Source organism: Schistocerca nitens, chromosome 1 (assembly GCF_023898315.1).
Source record: "Schistocerca nitens isolate TAMUIC-IGC-003100 chromosome 1, iqSchNite1.1, whole genome shotgun sequence".
In the NCBI taxonomy this organism is placed as follows: Eukaryota; Metazoa; Arthropoda; class Insecta; order Orthoptera; family Acrididae; genus Schistocerca; species Schistocerca nitens.
In genome coordinates this window covers 270,376,231-270,403,176 of record NC_064614.1, presented here as the reverse complement: position 1 = coordinate 270,403,176, position 26,946 = coordinate 270,376,231, and the positions used below count along the sequence as shown (strand labels likewise).

Genomic DNA, 26,946 nt, shown 5'->3' with positions numbered 1-26,946 from the left:
TGATCCGCTTCTTCATATGGACAGCTATCGTCCTATCATTTTAACCAATGTCCTCTGCAAGTTCATTGAATATACGTTGTGTCAAAGGCTGCATTGGATGCTTGAAACCCAGAACCTTTTGCTTTGACCCACATTGGTTTTCACAGATGCCACTCTACTGCAGATAGTTCAGTCCACCTGGAGTCTGCTATCCAATCAGCTTTTACCGTGTATCAGTACTTTGTTGCTGTATTTCAATCTGCATGAAGTGTAAGATACCTTATGGCACCAACACATCCTTGCCACCTTATATCTGCATCTATATATGTACTCTGCAAACTACCATGGAATGCATGGAAGAGGGTACACCCCATTGTATTAGTTATTAGGGTTTCTTCGTGTTCCATTCACATGTGTAGTGCGGAATGAATGTTTTGCTTGAATGCCTCTGTGTGTGGTGCAGTTATTCCTACCTTATCCTCACAGACCTTATATGAGCGACACATAATACAACCCCTTATGTTCATAGAGTCGTCATTTAAAACTAGTTGTTGAAACTTTATTAGTAGACTTTCTCGTTATGGTTCATGTCTATCTTCAAGAGACCACCAGTTCAGTTTCTTCGGCAGCTCTGTCACACTCGCTCGTGGATGAAACAAACGTGGGAACGTTTGTGCTGCCCTTCTCTGTATATGTGCAATATCCCCTGTTAGTCCTATTTGGTACAGATCCTACACACTGGAACAGTATTTTAGAACCAGTCACACAAGTGATTTTCACGCAATTTCCTTTGTAGACTGATTTCACTTCCCTTGTTTTCTTCCCATAAACCGAAATCTACCTTCTGTTTTACCCACAACTGAGTCTGTGATTAGACAATTTTATGCCCCTACAAAGTGTTACAATTGGAATCTGCCAATTCATACAAATACCGGATGTAACTCATATTCATACTAGTCATAGGATATTATGGTCCCCCCCCCCCCCCCCCCCCCCCCCCCCCCCCCCCCCGTGAAGTGCACAGTTTCGCATTTTTAAACATTTAAAGCAAGTTGCCAGTCTTTGCACCACTTGGAAATCTCAAGATCCAACTGAACATTTGTGCAGCTTCTTTTAGACAGTACTTTATTACAGATTACTGCATCGTCTGCCAAAAGTCTGAGGTTACTGTTAATATTGTCTGCAAGGGCATTAATATACAACATAAACAGCAAGGGTCTCAATGCACTTCCCTAGGACACACTTGAAGTTACTTCTATGTCTAACAATGACTCTCAATCAAAGGTAACATGCTGAATCCTCCCTACCTAAAAGTCAGAGGTGTGGTACGGAACCAGTTGCTTTTTGGAAACAAAGAAATATGGCATCTACCTGCCTGCCTTGATTCCAAAGCTTTCAGTATGTCATCTGAGAAAAGTGAGTTGTTTCACATGGTTGATGTTTTCAAAATCCATGCTGGTTGGCACTGTGGTGGTCAACTGGGCACTTTTTAAAATTTTATTTTAATATCAAGGGATGTGGGATAGATTATGTTTAGTTTTAACAATTTCAGCAGTTTCTAAACACCACTGATACTAATACTTAATTTACTCATCTTTGCAGTGGTATGAGGATTAGACTTGGGCAATTCTCCTGAGTTTTCTTTTGTAAAGGAACACTTTTGAAAACTGAGTTAAGCATTTCAGCTTTTGCTTTGCTACCCTCAATTTCAGTTCCTGTCTCATTCGCTAGGGACTAGACACTAACAATCTCTGATATAGTTCATCTGGATAAAGTTCACTATGAAATAACATAAATTTTTTAGGTTCATTGTTGCTGTTTGTTCTGATTATTGAATATTATTAATGGTTCCTTTAGGAAAGTTTGGTGTTCATAAATTTGTGTACACATGTTTCTCTTTAAATTTGCAATATGTGTGTAAGTAAAACTAATATTTTTCCCCATAGGAACATCTTATAAAGGACAACCTGGCACTGGATTTCTTGTTAGAAGTATTTGTGACATGGAAACAAGAAAAAGGGCTCAGTAGCCTAATGGCTGCTCTGAAGAAGGGTGGAATTGAAAGCAGGTTAGTTTAGACGTGAATTCTTAGTGTTAAATTTCAAATTAGTAGTTATTGGTTTTAGAGAATCAATTGTGCAATTCATATTGCTAGGGGTGTTGTCTTGCAAATTGTTTACACTTCTAAAATTGATAAAGGTACCAACCGCCCAGGAAATAGTTTAGTGAATTAGTCTTGCAGAAGCTGTAATTCACTCATATTTATAATTATTTCATGGTTACTGACTTTGAATTCTATGAAATATTATGGGAAGAAAACACACACACACTCACACAAATAAAACTCCTCCCAGAGAAAGGAATTAGCAGTAGTTTTTTCTACTTTAAATGAGTGCATATGCGGTACTGGAATTTCGGCTCCTAAAGGTAATCACTGGACAATCATTCTGCCTCTTTGTGAAGCAACAGACAATTATTTGATAATTCTAGCCAGTAGTGACTAAAAATTTGCACTTCCACATAATGGTCATTTGCAAAGTTTCTCATATGATGATATCCTTTTTTCACTTCAGTAATGGTGATTGTTCTTCCTTGGATGTCTGATGGGATTTATATCAATCAAAAATTGGGAATATTATAAATGGCAGCTTCGGACATGGTAAATGTTGTTGCATACACACAGTTGAATGTGGAAATGCATAATTTGCTGATTATATGTCAGATTTTAAAAATTGCTATCAATGTACCACAAGAATTATCTTCCAAACAACAGCAGTATTTTAAAAAAATTGCTGACCAGCAACATTGTCTAATTGGTATAAATTAATTCATCTGCTAATTGTAAAAGTACCCCTGTTGTCAAAATTCCCCCCCCCCCCCCCAAGTTAATTTCTTTTAAATGAACTGTAGCCTTCTTTAAAGGGTAAAAATTATTTTTAAAATAGTTCAACAATAGATAGTTTCACAGATTTTAGTGCTACAAAAACCTAATTACATTAAGAGTTATATTTTTTTAGGTTGATGGAATTTGTACCACAGAACAAGCGTACAGAAGAAAACTTCAGAGCAGTGTTTGAGGAAAAGGGCCTTGTTGACATAGTCAAACTGCATAAAGCTCAGGTAAGTCCACTCATGTTGCTTCTGTAATGTACCTCATTAAAATATGTATTCAGCTGTCACTGTGTGTGTGTGTGTGTGTGTGTGTGTGTGTGTGTGTGTGTGTGTGTGTGCGCGCACGCCTGGGGGGTGGGGGGCATTGGACTCACTGTAGATTCTAGCTTCATAATTAGTTCTATTTGTTTAGTAATGTGTAGTATTAGATCAGTTAGGTATGTACTTCAAAATCATGTTGATCACAGAAGAAACTTTGAATGTATTAACAAGTGCTTGATTTTTAGCAACAAATTTCAAGTTTATGTGATACATTTGTTAGTTGGAAATATCAGCCGAGCGGTTCTAGGCGCTTCAGTCTGGAACCGCGCGACAGCTACAGTCGCAGGTTCGAATCCTACCTCGGGCATGGATGCGTGTGATGTCCTTAGGTTAGTTAGGTTTAAGTAGTTCTAAGTTCTAGGGGACTGATGACCTCAGATGTTAAGTCCCATAGTGCTCAGAGCCATTTGAACCATTTTTAGTTGGAAATATTGTGCAGAATTCTGTTATATACGAAGTGTGTCAGCCTTGAAAGATAAATGAACTGTTGCCTGGAACAAGGTTCAAGGGATAAGGAAACTTAAATTGGACTCTGGTCTACTGTTAAATACTGTCTAATTGTAAGAGAAACAACTCTGACCAGATCTCGTAAAACCACAACAGGTCTAAAAGTTCGGAACACAGAAACGGTAAAACTTCTGTGTAGCAAATTGAATTGTCACCTTGAATTTTAAAAACATGGAAATTTGCTTTGCTACTAAAGGATAAATTTATTATTGAGACAAACAGCTAACTTTTATTTTCTCAGTTTCCTGGAAAGTGTATGGTCCAATGCAATACTTAAATCAAGTAAGTAAAACATGTTGTTAACTAGGCACTGAAATTCATAACAGCTTGAATATCTTTTCCACATGCAGCACTGGACAGGCAGTCATCAGAAGATCTGTAATCTCAGGTGTGTGTCTAACAGAAATAGTAGGCCCACTATTCAACATACATTATTTTACGAGAATAGGTGGCAATATTGGTGGTGTTATTGTGTTCACATATTATGCCTTTGCATTTTGCTTTAAAGACAATGTGTGAAGGATTGTGAATTTAAAGTACATCACATTATCATTGACATTGTGGCAAGGACAAACTTGCTTTAATATGGTGTGCATATTTGTCTTATGTGCCACTGTACTCTATATGGTTTTAAATTTTCCTTCCTTGGAAAGATTGTGACTGGACTGATGCAGAGATTTGGCTTCATTCGTCTTGCTGCCACACAATTTTCAACATAGTGTACATATTTTGTCAGATTGCAGTACACATTTTTATTTCTTTGTTAGGGCTCTTTGACACACACAAATAAGCCCCTACAATTGCATGATATGTCTGTGCTCGTAACCCATATTAATGGTATTGAACAGCTACAGATCATAATTGCATTGTTGTGTTGATATTTTAAAATTCTAAGAAATTTACTTCAGTAACTCTTTAGTATCATATTAGAGATGAACTCCCTCTCTTTTTAAGAGTTTTGCAGAAAATTTTATTTTCAACATATTCTGGCTAATCAAAATTACAAACTGTTTTATTGTTACAAGATATCTGCTAAAGAAGTTAACTTTATACCTTTCGTAAATTCATGCCATTTATTAGTTGTCTGTATGGTATATTACTGATTATTTGTTTGTGTATTATTCGTGCATAAAAAAAAAATAAAGTAGAAGTTATTTATTGAGCAAAACTCAATAAACAACTCGCCATGTGACAATAAGTGCCATTTCCATCGTTTAAATTACTACCGTCTGACAAGAGTTCCGTTTCCATTGCTAAAGCCAGCCTGTTCTCTATAAACAAAAAACAAACTCTGCTTTCTGATGTTAATCGGCATATAACAGTTGCCGGAGCAAGTTAAAAGAAATTTGTAAATGAGGTAATGGAGAAACAAGAGAAACTTGTTGAAATTAAAACAAAAATTAGAATTAACTGAAAGGATTGAGAAGAGGGAAAGTGCTGATTATGGTATTGGAAATCGGACTGTTCAGGACATTAAAAAAGAATAAGCAGAACATACAGGATTTTGTCAGCAAATGGTATTCTAGTTCTGGACCATCTGCACAAAAAGCATGAAGAAATCTGCAGTTGAATTGAATGCTGATCTTTTGCAGTGGTTTATCCAAAAACAGTCAGAAGGTGTCACAGGTTCGTGATGTGTGCCAAAAGCTAAATTTTTTCGTTTTGACCTAGGGTTAGAGAGAGAATTTAATCGCTCACCTGGATGACTAACCAGATTTAGACAACGTCACAGGATTTGCAAACTTGTGGTGAAAGAGAGCAGCTTAGTTCAAATGTTGGGGCAGCTGATTCCTTCTTCGAAGAGTTTCAGAAATTTGTAGAAGAAGAGAATTTAACTCAGGAAAAATTTATAGCGCAGACAAGAGTGGTCTGGAATGAGATTTTCACTCTGCAGCGGAGTGGGCGCTGATATGAAACTTCCTGGCAGATTAAAACTGTGTGCCCGACCGAGACTCTGCAGCTGCAGAGTGAAAATCTCATTCTGGAAACATCCCCCAGGCTGTGGCTAAGCCATGTCTCCGCAGTATCCTTTCTTTCAGGAGTGCTAGTTCTGCAAGATTCGCAGGGGAGCTTCTGTAAAGTTTAGAAGGTAGGAGACGAGATACTGGCAGAAGTAAAGCTGTGAGTACCGGGCGTGAGTCATGCTTCGGTAGCTCAGATGGTAGAGCACTTGCCTGCGAAAGGCAAAGGTCCCGAGTTCGAGTCTTGGTCGGGCACACAGTTTTAATCTGCCAGAAAGTTTCAAGAGTGGTCTGTTTTGAAAATTTAAAATTGGTTCCACACACATTTTGTACAAGAAGTTCAGTGATTTCTAGAAGAGAGAGGCTTGTCAGAGAAGCCTGTTCTGTTATTTGATAATGCTCCTTTAAATCCTGATGAAGAAGATTCTCGTACCTGATGGTTTCATCATAACCTAAGTTTTCACTTCCTAATGTGACTGCCATTATACAGCCAATGGACCACGACATAATTGCATGGTAAAATGGCATTACTGGGTTGGTTTACTGAGAATCCTAGTTGACGAGCGTGATTTTGTGGCATTCTTTAAGAAGTTACCAATTCTAGATGCCATACACGAGATTTCTGATGCCTGGCGGAAGTCAAGCCATATACAGTAGTTAGACTGTGGAGGAAAATTCTTCCAGATGTAGGACAAAGTGATTTGCAAGGTTTCAGTGGTGAAGAAATAACAACTGCACAAATAATTGCTCTGTTGACAATGGTTTTGATGATGTTGATGAAGAAAACTTGAATGATTAGCTGAAGATAGATGCATGTGAACCCAGCTTCCAGTACACGAGTGATGCTGAAATTTTGACTGCTGCTACAAAGCAAAACAAAAAGACAGTAATTGTGAAGACATTGACCATATCAGTCACTATATTGCATTTCAGTGTGTTGATACTATTCTAAGAGGGTGGTTTGAAAAGTGCTAAGAATGGAATACAAAAAAGTACTTGCATCACTGAAACTCTTTTATTTTTCAATGTAGTCTCCTTGCAAATTAATGCACCCGGTCCAACCATGTTCTAGTGCCTTGATCCCATCTCGAAAATGAGTTTCCACCAGGCCTGCAAAATAGTTGTCAACTCCGGCTATCAGTTCTTCGTTTGAAGTGAATCTTCATCCACCAAGAAAAATTTTTAGTTTTGGGAAGAGGTGGAAGTCTGACACAGCCATATCAGGTGAATAAGGTGGGTGTGGCAACAATTCATACCTTAGTTCATTTAATTTTGCCACGGTGATGGCACATGTCTTTGACGCACGGTCAAGAGTTGCAGCATCCATCTTGCAGATAATTTTTTTTCATTTGTAATTCTTAAGTTGAAATGTGATGTACCCTTTCAGATTACATCTGGCAAGCATGAGCAATTTCACGCACTTTCAATCGGCGGTCCTCCATGACCATTTTGTGCACTTTCGCAATGATTTCTGGAGTAGTGACACATCTTGGCCGACCACTGTGCAGATCATCTAAGCTCTCCCAACCAAATTTAAATTCATTTGTCCTCTTGGCAACAGTTGAATATAAAGGAGCAGAGTCCCCTATAGTATCCTGGAAATCAGCATGAAAACCCTTTGCTTTCATACATTTCTTTATGAAGTACTTAATCACTGCTCAAATCTTGCTGACCTCTCGTAGTGATTCTGAGAACTTTTCAAACCACTCTCGTAAATTATATGGACCACAGAAGATTTCAGTACAATAAAATTATTACTGCAAGACATACTGACGTGACATGTGAAAAAAATGTTATTTCCTCTCAGAACAGACCAACATCACAGACTACTTCAAGAAATAAACAGACCTACAGTACCTGTGCACAGAATTTGGATAAACTTTCAAACAAAGAATACATGTCTGAAAATACCAATTATTTGTGAATGTTCCCCACTCAAATTGAGGATATCATATAATTTGATAAAACAAAGAGAAATGAAATAAACAAAAGTGATTTACATTAATTTTTTTCTTCCCTTTCTTTTTGATTTTTAAGTCAGTCATCTGTTATCTTCATAGTTGGTATCATTATCTGGGTTGATAGTTTCGCTTAACCAGTGAGCAGCAAGAAAAGGACCAATATCTTTCTACAGTGTATTAAGTGTAGGTGAGGCAATGTAACATGCCCCACCTAAGCTACTTCCTGCAATATGGCTTATGCATCCATGATAGCAGTAGTTGCTCATTGAAGTAAAGGTCACTTAAATGTTGTTCATAATCAAAATGGAAATTGACATGTGTATTGAAATGTTTAATGAAAATCATAACTGCAACAACTACGTACACTTACCACCAGGAAAGGAAACGGAATGAAATAGAATAAAATACAACACAATAACACAGCAGTCAACAATAGTATCTCATACATCATTGTTAACAAGTTAAGGTTGGCTGTAGCTGCAACAGATGGCTACCACCCTAAGTATCCATATGCCTATTGACTTCAGAACTAGGAAGCTCATCGGCAAATTAAAGTTGACGTACTGTATACAGGGTGGTCTATTGATTGTGACCAGGCCAAATATCTCATGAAATAAGCGTCAAACGAAAAAACTACAAAGAACGAAACTTGTCTAGCTTGAAGGGGGAAACCAGATGGCGCTATGGTTGGCCCGCTAGATGGCGCTGCCATAGGCCAGACAGATAGCGACTGTGTTTTCTTAAATAGGAACCCCCATTTTTTATTACATATTCGTATAGTGTGTAAAGAAATACGAATGTTTTAGTTGGACCACTTTTTTCGCTTTGTGATAGATGGCGCTGTAATAGTCACAATTATATGGCTCACAATTTTAGACGAAAAGTTGGTAACAGGTAGGTTTTTTAAATTAAAATGCAAAACGTAGGTATGTTTGAACATTTTATTTCGGTTGTTCCAATGTGATACATGCACCTTTGTGAACTTATTTCTGAGAACGCATGCTGTTACTGCGTCATTACCTGTAAATACCACATTAATGCAATAAAAGCTCAAAATGATGTTCTTCAACCTCAGTGCATTTGGCAGTATGTGTAACGACATTCCTCTCAACAGCGAGTAGTTCGCCTTCCGTAATGTTCGCACGAGCATTGACAACGCACGGACGCATGTTGTCAGGTGTTGTTGGTGGATCACGATAGCAAATATCCTTCAACTTTCCCCACGGAAAGAAATCCGGGGACGTCAGATCCGGTGAACGTGCGGGCCATGGTATGGTGCTTTGACGACCAATCCACCTGTCATGAAATATGCTATTCAATACCGCTTCAACCAAGCTATGTGCCGGACATCCATCATGTCGGAAGTACATCGCCATTCTGTCATGCAGTGAACCATCCTGTAGCAAAATCGGTAGAACATTACGTAGGAAATCAGCATACGTTGCACCATTTAGATTGCCATCGCTGAAATGGGGGCCAGTTATCCTTCCTCCAATAATGCCGCACCATACATTAACCCGCCAAGGCCGCTGATGTTCCATTTGTCGCAGCCATCGTGGATTTTCTGTTGCCCAATAGTGCATATTGTGCCGGTATACGTTACCGCGGTTGGTGAGTGACGCTTCGTCGCTAAATAGAACGCGTGCAAAAAACTTGTCATCGTCCTGTTATTTCTCTTTTGCCCAGTGGCAGAACTGTACACGACGTTCAAAGTCGTCGCCATGCAATTCCTGGTGCATAGAAATATGGTACGGGTGCAATCGATGTTGATGTAGAATTCTCTCAACACCGACATTTTTGAGATTCCTGATTCTCGCGCAATTTGTCTACTACTGATGGGTAGATTAGCCGCGACAGCAGCTAAAACCCTACTTGGGAATCGTCATTTGTTGCAGGTCGTGGTTGACATTTCACATGTGGCGGAACACTTCCTGTTTCCTTAAATAACGTAACTATCCAGCGAACGGTCCGGACACTTGGATGACATTGTCCAGGATACCGAGCAGCGTACATAGCACATGCCCTTTGGGCATTTTGATCACAGTAGCCATACATCAACATGATATTGACCTTTTCCACATTTGGTAAATGGTCCATTTTAACACGGGTAATGTATCACAAAGCAAATACCGTCTGCACTGGCAGAATGTTAAGTGATACCACATACTAATTTGTGACTATTACAGCACCATCTATCACAAAGCGAAGAAAGTGGTCCAACTAAAACATTCATATTTCTCTACGTACTACACGAATATGTAATAAAAAATGGGGGTTCCTAGTTTTAAAAAATGCAGTTGATATCCGTTTGGCCTATGGCAGCGCCATCTAGCGGGCCAACCATAGTGCCATTTGGTTTCCCCCTTCAAGCTAGACGAGTTTCGTTCTTTGTAGCTTTTTCGTTTGATGCTTATTTCGTGAGATATTTGGCCCGGTCACTATCAATGGATCACCCTGTATACTAAACAGCAGTGGAATTAATAATCATCGTTGTCACAAATATATGACTGATTCTTCCACATATGTTGTGATTACAATGGAGCTTGAGCGCATAGCTTCCTCCTCCCAAATATGTAGCAGATTTCACATCTATATCGACATCAGTGTTTGAGACTATATTGTCCAGACATGTCCTTTGCACTCTGCTTTCGCATTGGGTGCACAGAATCATCATACCTCACAGCAATCGTTAATTACAGTGAGTCATGAAACAATAATTAAGCCATTGGTTCATACCTATACTTCTTCTATCTCCTGCATAAATGTAGTCTGTTGTTGAGTATTTATCCAGTTTTAACATGAATTTTATTCTGGCCACAAGTGGATTAACCCAAACTGCAGTTTAACCATGCTACATGTTCCAAAAAACCAAAGTACGTGATTTACATACTCATGGTTGCCGCCACAATGAAATATGCTGCTCGCCCACCATCCACTCACCACATTTGTCCTAATTCTCAGCCAAGCTGGTGTCACTGTTCCTCATCTAACCTTTCCATATTTTTCAAAATAAATCTGCATGTGACATCAATTGCCAAAGTTTCCTCTGTAAAGGTAAGATGGAATCCTATATTAAGTTATTAAACAACGTAAAAATATTGATCTGACACTATACCCGAATTAAAAATGACCCTGTATTTTTCAGGTGACAAATTTAGGAGAACCTCATCTTATTGAGTAAATACGGTACATTATTATTAAGGAATGGGCTATTCATTTCGAGCAAAATAAGTATATTTTTTCGAATTTTGGGGTGGATCAAAACAGTGTGTATTGGGACTCAGTACAGGGACTAACTCTTTAGTGACAGTAGTGGACATCACATCACGTGTCAGAACATTTTCCTAAAACAGCATAGTAATTTGTGCAATATGAGTATAATTCAGAGGACTTATTATACGTTACAAAAGCAAATGTGGACTGTAGAAGAGTGCACCACCCTCCCACTTGCTGTACATGGTGCTTTTGAATATTTCTAGATTAATTTCTTCCACAAAACATTCGTCCTTATTCCAAACAAACTCCATTATTATTCTCTCTTGCTGCTTTGTCTGTGCCATTTTCCATTTACGTCTGCCAGATTCTCTCTCCTATAAAAGTTAAACATGTTTGTGTGAGACAGTTGTTGTTAAACTAGATAAGAAAAATTCCTAATAAAGCTTATTATGCTTTTTAACTGTAGTTAATTGAATTGGGAAAAAATTGTATTAAAAATACAATGTGATGTGGAAGTACAAATGTAGAAAATACTAGTGGAATACGAGATTACTTTCTCTCTAAGATGTACATAGCTCCGCTTCTAATGGAAAATGTTAAAGCATGAATACAGGAACAGAATGAGAGATCAGCTCATCTTGGTATGAGATAAAGGAGACTAAGAAAATCATAGGTATTGAAACATACAGAAATCAAACAAAAAGAGGATTAGTCAGTCAGAACCCAAGATTGGAAGATAAGCACAGTGGAAAACGGGACAGATAATTTATAACAGTAAAAGATTTTGAATTATGTCACACACTTCAATTTCCGAGCAAATTGTGATCAATATCTCAAAGCGGACATTAGTGAGAAACACGTGGTGAAACAGTATGTGAAAAAGCGAGGAAGGGGGAAAAAGTGAAAAAAAATTATAGGAAGAATTGGGAAGAATAAACAGGACAGAATATCTTAGTGATACTTTGCTGTTTTGTAATTACCAACTCTGGCTGGTATCAGTTGCAGTATTTTCATCTTTTAGGGTTTTCTAAATCCTCCCTTCTCTAAATGCACACAGTTTCCAAGGTGAGGAACATAGCTATACATGTCTGTCTGCCTTAACTGTTCCAAGCAATTTAATTCAGTTTTGGAGCATGTATGGCCATTGTCAATACTGGAAGCTTACTCTGCAGTCTTAACACTGTTAACTAAGTAAGTCGAAATGCGAACAAAAAGTCTGACACAAAGGGTATAGTAACAAGAAAACTTGAAGCATTATTTTCCACACTAAAAGAAGATAGTTAATTTTAACATGAAATCATTTGGAGTCTGGCAGCTTATATTATAGCTCTGTGAGTAAAACAGAAGTGCAATTTGCACTGTGTGTGTCCTCATGTTGCATTCATTTAACAATGTTTTTAGATTTGTGTGTCTCAAATATTGCATTTCTATGCAACATTTTTTTCTCCTTAAAAACTGTAAGGGCAGTTGATGTTTTATCCAATATAATAAATAAATGAGACAAGGGCTTAAGAAGCTAATGAATTTGTTCCAAATAAACCTTGTAGGCAAGTCAAGAGGCAAAACGTGACCTGCAGCAACAACTGGAGGAACAACTTTCAGAATATCGACCCATCAAAGAAATTATTGCAGATATAAAGGAAATGGCAGCAAAAAGTGTAATACCTGAGCATGAAACAATTACATTGGTGAGTAATGTTTTCTTCCTGATTGAATGTCAGGAGTTGATCCCTTTTATGATATTACATTAATAATTATTATTATTAGAAGATAATTTCTTGTTTGTTGTTGTGTAAATTGTTTCCCATTGGGATGCAGATGGCAAATTCATAGCAAGTGAGAACAGTAGATAAAATTATACTTGAGCTGTCATTTTGTTTTTGTTAATTGGTGTGTATAGTAGTCTCAATAATCAAATGTTCAATAACATTGTTCATTTTGCGAACTAATAAAAATGGTCATCCTCTCATTGTTACTGTGCAAGGATTTGTAATCTCATCTGTAATCAACAACAAAAGTCCTATAAACATGGTTTCAGAAAGAAACATTCATAGATAGCCACCTGTCTCTTGACATTCCAGTTGGTATTCATGTGTCTACCAACAATTCTTGAACATCCTTCAGCCCCCTCCTCTTGCATGCATACATTCAAAAATACACGATGGCACTTGAATGGGATGCATGCTCGTGTGTAAGAGTGTCATAATACAAGTAAAGAATTTTTCGATCAGACGAGCCGTGCAGTTCTCCCCTCACCTCTGTGTCAAAAGATACTAATCATTGGTGCCAGTGTGACACTAACAGAAAGGAGGGGTGGTGTTTGTATGTGAAATGTGAATACTACTTGTGGATTGTACTAACTGCTGTCTACAAGACAGTAAAAGGGACGATCTGTGATGTGGTACATGTGATCAGCACGTTGCCAATCCCTCTAGCTGTTACGCCAGTAGATAATTCCTGACGTTGACACTGCTTCTTGTTTCAAGCAGCTTCTCATTTGACCTCATGAGGCCAAGTGAACACTGTTAGACCTCCGTACCTCTATTAATAATAATAATAATAATAATAATAATAATAATATAGAGGAAAAATTTCAGCTGACATATATAGAATACAAACACACAAATACAGACATTAGACCACTCTTGCATAGACCGCCAAATAACCCACAAGTAGAAAAAACAATAAAAACTATCAACACAATAATACACAACAAGATAAATGAAAACACAACGATGGAAGAGTTACAACTACTGGTTTATATAGGAGCACTCACTACTCTAAATATACACACTAGGCAGAGATCAGAACCAACCAACACACAGAAGAAACCCACAAAACCAGCATGGCAACACAGGCTACAGATCAGAATAGGAAAAACTGAGAAAAGACATCGGACAGCTAACACGGTTTATAAGAAAAATATCAGACAAAAAAAGAAAAAGGTTAGGTAAAATCTCACAACAAGAAGCGATAGAGTAATTAGATGAAAAGAAGCAGAAATTACAAGCATTGGCCAAACGACTTAGAAGATACAAAAAAAGTGAAAACAGAAGGAAACAAAACCAAACATTCAACACAAACCAAAAGAAATTTTACCAGACAATGGATAACACACACATTAAAATAGACAATCCACCAAACATAACAGACATGGAACACTTCTGGAGCAACAAACCCGGTACAACATAACAGACATGCACAGTGGATACAAGCAGAAACACACACATACAAGATCATACCACAAATGCCTGAAGTGATAATTTTGCAACATGAAGTCACCCGAGCAATTAATTCTACGCACAATTGGAAAGCCCCTGGAAAAGATAAAACAGCAAATTTCTGGCTAAAGAAGTTCACCTCAACACATTCACATCCAACTAAATTATTCCCGCGTGGAATGTTTCCCTCTATTATATTCATAAATTATTTAACAGTTACATTGCAGACCCATACACATTCCCTGATACACTTACACAGGGAATAACTTATCTGAAACCTAAAGATCAAGCAGTCACAGCAAACCCAGCAAAATATCGCCCCATAACATGCCTACCAACAATATACAAAATATTAACTTTAGTCATTACACAGAAATCAGTGACACATACAACACAGAACAAAATTATAAATGAAGAACAAAAAGGCTGTTGCAAAGGAGCACGAGGGTGTAAAGAGCAACTGATAATAGATGCAGAGGTGACATATCAAGCTAAAACTAAACAAAGGTCGCTGCACTTCGCATACATTGATTACCAAAAAGCTTTTTATAGTGTACCTCACTCATGGTTACTACAAATATTGGAAATATACGAAGTAGATCCTAAATTGATACAGTTCCTAAACATAGTAATGAAAAATTGGAAAACCACACTTAATATCCGAACAAATTCAAATAATATCACATCACAGCCAATACAGATTAAGTGTGGATTATACCAAGGAGACTCATTAAGTCCTTTCTGGTTCTGCCTTGCTCTGAACCCGCTATCCAACATGCTAAATCATACAAATTATGGATACAATATTACTGGAACATATCCACACAAAATCACACATTTGCTATACATAGATGATCTAAAACTACTGGCAGCAACAAATCAACAACTCAACCAATTACTAAAGATAACAGAAGAATTCAGCAATGATATAAATATGCCTTTTGGAACAGGCAAATGTAACAAAAATAGCATAGTCAAGGGAAAACACACTAAACAAGAAGGTTACATATTGGATAACCACAGCGACTGCATAGAAGCGATGGAAAAAACAGATGCCTATAAATATCTAGGATACAGACAAAAAATAGGAATAGATAATACAAATATTAAAGAAGAACTAAAAGAAAAATATAGACAAAGACTAACAAAAATACTGAAAACATAATTGACAGCAAGAAACAAGACAAAAGCTATAAATACTTATGCTATACCAATATTGGCCTACTCATTTGTAGTAGTGAAATGGAGTAACACAGACCTAGAAGCACTCAATACACTTACACGATTACAATGCCACAAATATAGAATACATCACATACATTCAGCAACTGAAAGATTCACATTAAGCAGAAAGGAAGGAGGAAGGGGATTTATCGACATAAAAAACCTACATTATGGACAGGTAGACAATTTAAGAAAATTCTTTATAGAACGAGCAGAAACAAAACAATCACTCATATAAATACATCGGCTACAGCACTACAATTTCGTATCCACCTCTACAACCCTTTAGATCACATAACATCAACAGATACGAAGAAAGTAAATTGGAAAAAGAAAACACTACATGGTAAGCACCCGTATCATCTAACACAGCCACACATCGATCAAGGCGCATCCAACACATGGCTAAGAAAAGGCAATATATACAGTGAGACGGAAGGATTCATGATTGCAATACAGGATCAAACAACAAACACCAGATATTACAGCAAGCATATTATTAAAGATCCTAATACCACAACAGATAAATGCAGACTTTGCAAACAACAAATAGAAACAGTAGATCACATCACAAGCGGATGTACAATACTAGCAAACACAGAATACCCCAGAAGACATGACAATGTAGCAAAAATAATACATCAACAACTTGCCATACAACATAAACTAATAAAACAACACGTTCCCACATACAAGTATGCACCACAAAATGTACTGGAGAATGATGAATACAAATTATACTGGAACAGAACCATTATAACAGATAAAACAACACCACATAACAAACCTGGCATCATACTCACCAATAAAAAGAAGAAATTAACACAACTAATCGAAATATCTATACCCAATATAACAAATATACAGAAGAAAACAGGAGAAAAAATTGAAAAATACATCCAACTGGCTGAAGAAGTCAAGGACACGTGGCATCAGGATAAAGTTGACATTATACCAATTATAATATCAACTACAGGAGTCATACCTCACAATATCCACCAGTACATCAACGCAATACAGCTACATCCAAACTTATATATAACTACAGAAATCTGTAATTATTGATACTTGTTCAATTACCCGAAAGTTCCTGAATGCAATGTGACATATACCGTACAGTTAAAAAGAAGTCGCGCTTGATCAAGATCCGCGTCACTTTCCATTTTTAACCAGACATAACGTCTGAGAAAGAAAAGAAATAATAATAATAATAATAATAATAATAACCTCAAGGATTTTCAGGAAAAACTAAAGACATTCTCCCCTTCACAAAACCTCCAAGAATTTCAGAACAACTTGATTGAGGCAACAGAAACAACCTTTCCAAAAAAGAGCAAACCGAGACACCCGTGGTGGGACAGCAACTGTAATGAAGTTCTGCATGAAAGACTTAAAGCCTGGAAAAAGTGGAACTCACATAAAACTGAAAACAACTTTGATGAATTTAAGCAAGCCAGAAAGAATGCCTCGAAAACTATTCGCAACACCAAGAGACAATATGAAAAACAACTGGACTCAATCGAAGAGAATTTCAAGAAATGCAACACGACAGCTTGGTACAAAACATTCAACCAGAAACTCCGAGGATACCAGTCCCCTTGCCTAAACCTTATGAGAAATAATAAGACTCTCGCCACCAACAATACTGAAAACTGTGAAATCCTGGCTGAATATTTTGAGACACTCCTAAACTGCCAAACACCCATCCAGACTCTGTTTTACGCAACCTGAAACATTACCAACACATTCAACACCTCCGGCACGAGAGGAAATCACAAACATAATCAAAAATCTCAAAAACAGGAAAGCATGTGGAGAAGACACAATTACAGCAGAAATGCTCAAGCTTGGGGGAGAAACATCAGTAGAAGCACTACACAAAGAACTTGAACAAGTATGGGAAACCTGCCCTATTTCACCCTTTGTTTAAAAAAGGTGGCAAAAGGTATGTTAACAACTATCGTGGAATATCGCTTCTCCCAGTCCCATAAAAAATTCTATCAAAAGCCCTGCTCAATCGTGTATCACCAATTATAGAGGGAAAACTTGGAGAATATCAAGCTGGCTTCAGACCAGGAAGATCCTGCGCCGAACAAATTTTTAACCTCAAAACAACAATGAACTAGTTATCTACAAGGAGCAAGAAATATTTCATAACATTCATTGATTTCAAAAAAGCTTATGACTCAATCGATAGGGACACACTCATCAAAACACTTTGAGAATATGAAATAGATGAAACAACAATCACCATAATCAAAGAAACATTAACAAATACAACATCAAAAGTAAAATTCCAAGGAGAAATTTCACGGCATTTCGAGGTCAAAACCGGCGTCAGACAAGGAGATGCGATGTCCCCGGTACTCTTCAACTGTGTTCTGGATAAAGTCATAGCAGAATGGAGAAAACTCACGCAAAAACATGGAGTTGAGAAAGTCCAGATTGGAGGGAAGTGCTACAAAGCCATTGAAACAAACTGTTTTGCCTTCGCTGACGATCTCGCCTGTTTAGCTTACACACAAAACGACACAATAAAACAAATAGAATTACTTAAAGAAACTGCTGAAAAAGCAGGCTTGCAAATTTCATTTGAAAAGACAGAAATCATTACAAATATCAAAAATCCACCAAAGAAAATAACTACGAAATACGGGAAAATACAGGTGTCTAAACGTTTTAAATATCTTGGTGAACTAATTCAGCCTGTGGCAAAAGGTCATCCAGCCTGCAGGGCTAGAATACAAAAACTAGAGACAGCAACTCACTACTGCAGACAAATGTATTCAAAAAAATGTATATCCAAAAACATTAAACTCGGACACTACCAGACTGTCATTAGACCGCAGATACTATATGCATCAGAAACACTGGCAAATTTTACATACGCGGAACAGATAGAAAATCGTGAAAGAAGAATTGTGAGGACAATTCTTGGACACAGGAAAATAACAGATGATCAAGGCAAGCCTGTATACAGACTAAAAAGCAACAAAGAAGTGTATACGAAGTGCAGCAAAATTACAGACGAAATTAGAAAAAGAAGATGCTCCTTTTATGCTCACATCATGAGGATGAACCCGAATAGGCTTACAAAACAAATATTTTCGTACATCGCAAATCTAAAAAATAAAAATTTATGGTTTATCAACACAGAAAGAGATCTAAAAGAAATGGACATAGATCAGGAAACAATATTTAACAGAAACCTTTTTAGAAAAAAAACTGAATTCATTCACGGGTTTCGGTGTGAAAATTAAGAAGACTTGTGGAACGAAATGGTCTGAAGAGAGAAAAGCCGCCTTCAGCGCAAGAATGAAAGAAGTGGGGACTGAGAGAAAGAAGACTTCCCAGAAGCGCAAGAAATAACTGTTTTCACGGTCTTTAACGGCCAAATTTGTAAAATAATAATAATAAATAAAAAATCTGATGAGGTACTGGTAATGAATGAACCCAACTCCTTCTGTACTGAAGACAGCGGCACTAATCATTCAGCTACAGAGAGAGTGCAATTTTAAAATGAGTGATAAAATTAACGGTCGTTTCTGACTGCAATAAAAGTCTGTTCTGTCAAAATTAATAGATAAAAAATGCAAATTCATGGAAATGTGATGACTGAAGCTTCTGCTTGTAATGTAACAGGAATTGTGGATCAAGTCTTGCTCCACTATTTGAAGAATTGTCGCATCAGCTAAAGATGTTTCTTATGTTTAAGTAAAATAGGGGGGTCAAATATTGACAGAACTGCTGTCCACACAGAGAGGACGTACAAGGGAAGATGCAGCCCGTTGTATGGAAGCCAGGAGAATGCTGATTATGTTGGACATTTGGTATGCTGTCCATTGACCCAGAAGACATGCACAGAATAAACGGGATTATGGAATCTCTTGGGTGAAAAACAAGTTGTTATTTGTTATTTATATTTATGTAGGAAAGCTTTTGTATTGCTGTTAGATCAATGGTGCTCTGGTTTGAGTTCTCATAGAGAAAGAATGTATTAGCATCATGTTAATGGACTGAATTGTAAATGCAGTTATGCAATAAACAGCTGGAAATGGGTGGTAGAAAATGAATATACAAGTTCAGTCATCATTTGGTAGCTGTTTTCCTGCAGCAAAGAAGGTGCTTCAGAGAAGTCCAGATGGGCATTGCTGGTCCAAACAATTCTACACAGTGACCAGAATTGCATAAAGTCAGATTCATCAAAAAAAGAGAGAATCCTTTAACAGAACATTGTGATGTTTACAGGATGCAAATGAAATAGTACCAGTGATCCAAACTAAACTGAACCAACTAACACGACCAAAACCCAAATGAATATTTTATTTCTATTTCTGCCATGTGTTCCAGAATGGTGCATAAAGTTTAGTTGTAGACGAATGAACATTAGTGATAAAGAATGCTCAGGCTGGCCATCAATTGTGACTGGCGAACGTGGATAAAGCCTCAGTCTCACAGAAGTTTGTCCTTTCCAGAGATCTTACCTCTTGCCCCACTCCCAAGTACCGAGCGAGGTGGCGCAGTGGTAAGACACTGGACTCGCATTCGGGAGGACGACGGTTCAATCCCGCGTCCGGCCATCCTGATTTAGGTTTTCCGTGATTTCCCTAAATCACTCCAGGCAAATGCCGGGATGGTTCCTCTGAAAGGGCACGGCTGACTTCCTTCCCCATCCTTCCCTAATCCGATGAGACCGATGACCACGCTGTCTGGTCTCCTTCCCCAAAACCAACCAACCAACCACTCCCAAGTTCAATTATGCTGGGGTTGAGCTCCAAAGTGGAAACACGTTTTTTGACACTAATCTCACTCCAGAACCAATGTTGAACCCTGTAGAACCCGGTTTACTCTTCCATACAGTTGGGATCCATTCTCACTGCCTGAAGACCATGCTGTTAACTTCCCAGAGTCCTAACATTGGATCTTGCCTCACCATCATTCCCCAGATCCCTCAACAGGGAAACCAACCTCACATCTGCAGAGCGAATCTCAATCCACCATCTAAAAACTAATCCCCACCATATAATCCTACCTACCAGAAAAGTCTCCACTACTCTGGTTATGAACTGCAGAAACCGCGTGGCAGAGAGACTGTAGATACACCTACAAGCCCTTTTCCAGAAATGCAGCATGATCTCCAGTCCCTCCTGACATCTGTAGATCCATCCCAGAACATCTCCCCTGAGTCTCTCTACTCCCCCACAACTCTACACATTCCTAACTTCTATGTGCTTCCTAAAATGCCTAAAACCAACCACACTGAACTCCCACCCCCATGTTGGCTGTTTAATGTGCCCCCAAAGAGACAACTACTTCTCTTGTCAACCAGTGCCTTCAAAGTATTACCTGTAACCTACCGACCATCTCCTCCACCACTTCTCCACAGTTCCTCTTCCTTTACCATCCGGCACCATGCTCGGCAATGTCAATGCCACCTCCCTCTACACTAACGTCACCAGTGGGCATGGTCTTGCTGCTATTGAACACTACTTTTCCCATTTCCTGACTTACTCTAAACCTACAACCTCATTCCTGTTTACTATAACTATGGGTAACTATATCCCCACCCACCTTTGAAAGCACAAACAAACAAATCTATAGTACATCAGTGGGCACCCACATAGCACCACCGTATGCCAATCTGTTCTCGTGCCATCTAGAGGAATTCTTCCTAACCACCCATAATCCCAAACCCTTCACCTGGTTCAGATTTGTTGATGATATCATTGTGATTGGGAATGACAGTGAAGACACTCTAGAACCTGAACACCTTCTCCCCAGTTCACTTCACCTAGTCCTCTTCAGTCCCAACAAGCCACTGTAATCGTTGTCAAGGATGGCCCACCTCCGTCCACATAAAAACACACAAACTTCCATTTCGACTGCTATCCATTCCACATAAAGTCCCTTCTGTACAACCAACCACCCATGGTCGTCACATCTGTAGTCCCCCTCTGTTGTAACAGCGACCGGAACGGTCGTGGGGTTGATGTGACGGAAAGCGCGGTGGGACCCACGGAGCAGCCCACGAATAATAACACAAATGGGAGAGGACGGGCATGAACAACGAAGGGCCTTACAAAAAACAACAACAACAACAAGATAGAAACAGCAGTCTCAAGAAAACCTAACTAGTCAACCACATACGCTCTTACACAGAACAAGAATGTAAATACACTGTCTAAGGCGAGAAGTCCATAGATGCACGCCAAGATTAGACTTACTGACTGAGCGAGAGGCAGTCGCTTAAATACGTGATTGGAGTGCCGCTATTGGCCGCTGGGACATGTTCCACTGTGGTGCCCTCACATTAAACGTGGACCAGGAGGCGCATACCGCCACGGCTTACGGCAAGATGGTCTCTAGGGGTCTTCAACGTCCATGCTGTCTGGTGCGGATTCAAAATCCACGGCGTGCGGTACCAGACCCTCCAAATATGTCAAGGATCTCCCTGATGCCATCACGCATCAAAATTATTCTCTGAACCTTGTCAGAAACGGACCTCTCGTGCCTTGTCTCTCCAGCCAGCTGCCATTCCCCACATACTCACTGTCCAGCCTAAAGGAGCACAACTCTAGTGGTTCAGTACCACCCATGACTGGAGCAACTGAATCACTTCGTCTGCCAGGCTTGTGACTACCGCTTATCATGCCCCTGAAATAAGAAATAACTTTCCCACCCCTCCCACAGTGGTCTTTAGCCACCCAACCAACCTACGCAATAGCCTTCTCTCTCCCTACTCACCCCTGCTCCTAACCTGTTGGCCAATGGCTCATATTCCTTCAATATATCTAGTTGCAAGATGTGTCCCATGCATCTTCGGACTACCTCCTACTTCAGTCCTGTGAAAACTGGGATGTGAATTACCATTTTATCTGCAAGTTGTGCCGCATTCTACTTCCACATGACAGTTCCACAAGCTGTTGGTATACATGAATGACCACAGTCAAAATGTGTTTGATGACTGCTTCACAGCCTGTGCCATCTGGATTATTCCCATCAGCTTTTCTGAATTGTGCAGGTGGGAACTCTCCCTACAACATTTTCTTCATTCCCGTAGTCCTGCTGGCCTCAGGCTCTGTTAGTCTCTGTCCTCCCTGTGCTGATCGCCTTCTTGCCCCAACTCCAGTACTACATAAGCCTTCTATCCCAACAACACATCAACATAGTCCTGTCCTTTTCTCTACTTCTCTCCTCCTCTCCTCTCCCTTTTTCCGTAGGCCCCAGTGTAGGGCTAAGCATGGTCCCATAGGCAGCACTATTCGCCCCTACCCTGCTATCCCTTGCCCTCCCCATCTCGTGCTCATTCTTACCTCTACTACCCACATCAGCTAGATTGTTGCTAATGTCAGATGCAGTCAGACCTTAGTGGCTAAAGACAGTGGCCACATTTGTGTGATTTGCAAATGTGCATGTGTTTTCTACGTCTGAGGTAGGACTTGTCAGAAAGCTAAAATCCATATTGTTATTGATCTCATTTGATTGAAGAAAAAATCAATGGTATAGATTTTTCACTATTGATGGACTAAGCTTGTGATTTCTTGAAGTTTCAAAATCAGTTCTTTATCCAATTGTTAGTTGTGATTTGGGTTCTATAAAAGTGTATGCCATTGGGTTCTCCTGAACATTTGACAAATGTACACAAATATCAACAAATGAAAGCTGCACTGACTTTTCTGAGTCTGTACAACAAGGATGGCAAGAAGTTCCTTAACCAAATTGTTATTGGTAATAAGACACGGATTTCTCATAAAAAATCTAAAAACAGTGCCAGTCATTGGAAAGGAATCTTTCACAACCACCAACAAAATCAAAAATTCAGAACTCTGAGCATCAAAAATGACAGGGTCACACTGTTTTGGGATTGAAATGACATCTTACTCAGAGACTTTATGCCCAGAGGTGAGATGATAAATGCAGCAACCCACTGTCAGGCTCTTTAGACTACACCATGTCATTCAAAACAATCTGCATAGATTGTGTTAATCAGAATTGTGCTTATTCATGATAAAATTCACCCATATTCTGCTGTGTTGGCGAAGAATTTGGTTCTGCAGTTTAAATGAGTATTTTTTGAACACCTGCATTATATCCTGGACTTGACTCAGGTGATTACCATCTGTCACAAAGTTAAAAGATTTTATGGACAGAAAATGCTATGGAAATGACATTGAGTTGAAAGAGGTTGAGTGACTGGCTCAACAGCTTCATGGCAGATGAATATGCAGGCCTACAAAAATGCATGGATCACTATGACAAATTTTAAAATCTGAACAGTGACTTCACATGAAAATAGCTGAGATACAAAAATGTGCTGTAAAATAAATTTCAAAGCATTTAACTTCAACAGGGATACTGTGTACACCATCACGTACTGCATATTCACAACATAAGTAAAAAGGCCCCTATCTCGAAAAAGTATTTGTTTCTGGATAAATGTTTATTGTAATGTTTCTTCTAATTCTACCTAGTATCATTTCAGAGAAAGTGTTTTTTACCATCTAATATGAAAAGTTAAAATTTGTTTGTTCAACAATACTATGAAAAGGACAGTCAGTCACAAAGAAAAGACTGCTGTACATTTGAGCTTGCGACCAGAAGGCCTTCTCCTGAAAAACACACACACACACACACACACACACACATCACACACACAACAGATACCAAATCCCTAGTTTTCAGTGTTGCTAGATTTATCTCTGAAGTTTCTGGGGGGAAAAAAATTCCTCTTAAGATTTGCCCACGTATCACTTGCTACCTGGAAAACTTCCCTGTGGACAATAAGACATCCTTAGCATCCATATGGCTGAGGGTTTGGGGGAAAAGGCATAACATAGTTCAGGAACACCTGGAGTATCTCCGCCAAATTTGGCATATACGTGGCTCATTATTTGCATAAAAATTATGTGGGAGTAACATGACCCCACTACCACTAGGGGTGGTGTTGACAATGAGAAAGAATGACATGTAGAAATGTCTGAAGACGACCTGTTAGTATTTCTTTTTCGTAATTAGTTGACTTTGAATATTATAAAAGGATGACACACAATCTCTCTTATTTGTGTTGTTTAGTGCAGCAACCACATGAGAATGAGCTTAACATCCTGTGTAAACTTGTGTTGTGTAAAACAGTGGATGATCGGACAATTACCAGTGATAATCCTTTTTCTCAAAACAACTACTAGTTACTGGAAGAATTAAGTTTCCAGAATACAGGTGACACTACAGAACTAAGTTCACCACACGTACAGGAAATATGTGTGTAATATGTTGTGTATGTGAAATAAATTCACACGTGGTTTTTGTGTGCTACGTGTGATGTGTGTGCACTTTGGCAAAACTGCAAGCAAAAACCTGATACTGTATATTTTTAAGATTTTATACTTGTAGTGCTGTCAGTTGTGTGTGACACACACACACAACTCATTATACCTGTGTAGTGAATGTACCTCCACAGGAGGTAACCTAAAAGGTCCCGCACAGGCCATGAAGGCCCAAAGGTACTGACTGCCCGCCGTGTCATCCTCAGCCCATAGGCATCACTGGATGCGGATATGGAGGAGCATGTGGTCAGCACACTGCTCTCCCGGCCGTATGTCAGTTTCCGAGACCGAAGCCGCTACTTCTCAATCAAGTAGCTCCTCAGTTCGCCTCAAAAGGGTGGAGTGCACCCCACTTGCCAACAGTGCTCGGCAGACCAGATGGTCAGCCATCCAAATGCTAACCCAACCTGACAGTGCTTAACTTCGGTGATCTAACTGGAACCGATGTTACCACTGCGGCAAGGCCGTTGGCTAAAATATTAAAACCTAGACTCTAAATTTCGGAATTCATTGATGTTGCTGTTAAAAGAGAATAATGAAATGTTTCTGTATACAATAATAATAAAGTGACGCATTTTCAAAGCTTAACACTTCAGAAGAATTCTGTCAAGAGGATCTGTTGTTACATAAACTTTCAAAAATTCTCAGTTCTCTGAAACAGTTAATGTAGTTAAGTATGTTGCATTAGTTTTAACAAAGTTCAGAGACCTATATTGCTTGCCCGTGTGGGTAAATCTGTTTAGCTATTAAAGTTTTATCTTATTCATGCCATTTATTCAAAGGAAATTATACATATAGTATTTTGTACTTTATTATTCTTGATACATAACTTATTCTTTTTTACTAGGGAACTATCTATGGTCATTGTTTCTGCTGATACATGTGGCGAAAATGACACAGCATTGTCAAATTTGTTGTGCGCATTGCCACTGCTTTATTAGGGTGATGATTTTCAGTGTACGAGCAACTGATTCCCATGCTTTAAGCATTTCTCTTATTGTGCCGGAAGATTGCTGCTTTACTGTCTCCTCCTCCTCTGAAGAACTCCTCTCCACAGCTTCCTAGTGTGAAAACTTTGAAACACGCTGCAACTCCTTAAGCTCTTTGGTTGTCTTTTCTTGGCCACAATCTTCCACAAGCACATCAATATCAGTGTTACCCATTTCTGGTTCCATGCTCTTGGCCATAGTCACAATCTTCTTGACTGCAGGCTCCACAGGTACTGACTCAAACGTCTGTCACTTTTAACAATGCACACTGGCCAAAGGTTCTATCAGGCGGAAGTGAGAGGTCTCTTGGTGATCCCTTCCCATGCCTGCATTGACAAATGCAGTTATGTTGAAGTGATATATCCAGAACTCTGAGAGTAAGATTGGTAGCTTCAGTCAACTGAAAGCAATGCTCGAAGTGTGTTTTAGTGTAGAACTTCTTAAAATTAGAAATCATCTGTGGTCCATATGCTGGCATAATGGAGTGATGTTGAGAGGCAGTAATTGGATCTTGATGAATTGAAGTTCTTCAAGGAGGTGATTTTGTAGGCCTGGGGAAGGGGCAGGAGCGATCTCCATAACAAGCAAGACATAGAGTTGAAGATTCATCTCAAGCAAATATTTTTTTCACCTGAATCCCAAAGTCTTCATTGGTGCAATCACAAGAAAGATCATGTCACCCAAGCCTTGCTGTTGGACCTCCACATCACATTTAACCTGCTCTTCTTGACTTCACACTTATTGAAGGTTCATGGAGTTTCTGAATCCTAAACAAGCAGCAGTTTAATTTTCAAATCGCTGCTTGCATTGGCACAGAATAGCAGTGTGTGACAGTCTTTCATTGGCTTGTGTCCAGAAAGTTAATTCTCCTCTGCTGTTGTAAAGGTATGTTTCAGTACCTTTTTCTGTGAAGAATATTTACCAGTGGGTTAGTGTATTGTCACATGTTGCATTTTTTGAGTTCATTTACAAAAAAGGACACATTTTGTTATTGTAGGTGTGGACAACAGTTATGTCACAAGTTGAATGGAATAAAAAGGAAGAACTGGTGGCTGAACAGGCACTAAAACATTTGAAGCAGTATACGCCTTTGTTCGAAGCTTTCACAACCACAGCACGCTCTGAACTGGCACTGATGCTCAAAGTGCAAGAGTATTGTTATGGAAATATGAACTTCATGAAAGTTTTCCAGAAAATTATCCTGTTATTCTACAAGAGTAAGTAGAACATTTTGTGTGTGTTAATTTAATTTTAGTAGCAATTAGACACACAGATGTGTTCAATAATAGACTACCTAAGTTTAAAGTGAAATTATTTTATTCTTTTTCTTCAATCTCGTCATCCAGAAATTT

General features: G+C 38.8%; 1 protein-coding gene across 1 annotated transcript in view; it reads left to right on the top strand.

Annotated features, from left to right (window-relative positions):
* Window positions 1–26,946, top strand: part of LOC126247991 (protein krasavietz) — a 57,371-nt gene that overhangs the window by 28,866 nt on the left and 1,559 nt on the right. The window contains exons 6-9 of the mRNA XM_049948577.1: window positions 1,926–2,047; window positions 2,997–3,099; window positions 12,385–12,525; window positions 26,592–26,811. Of these exons, the coding sequence (XP_049804534.1) occupies window positions 1,926–2,047; window positions 2,997–3,099; window positions 12,385–12,525; window positions 26,592–26,811 (586 nt within the window). The remainder of the gene's footprint in view (window positions 1–1,925; window positions 2,048–2,996; window positions 3,100–12,384; window positions 12,526–26,591; window positions 26,812–26,946) is intronic.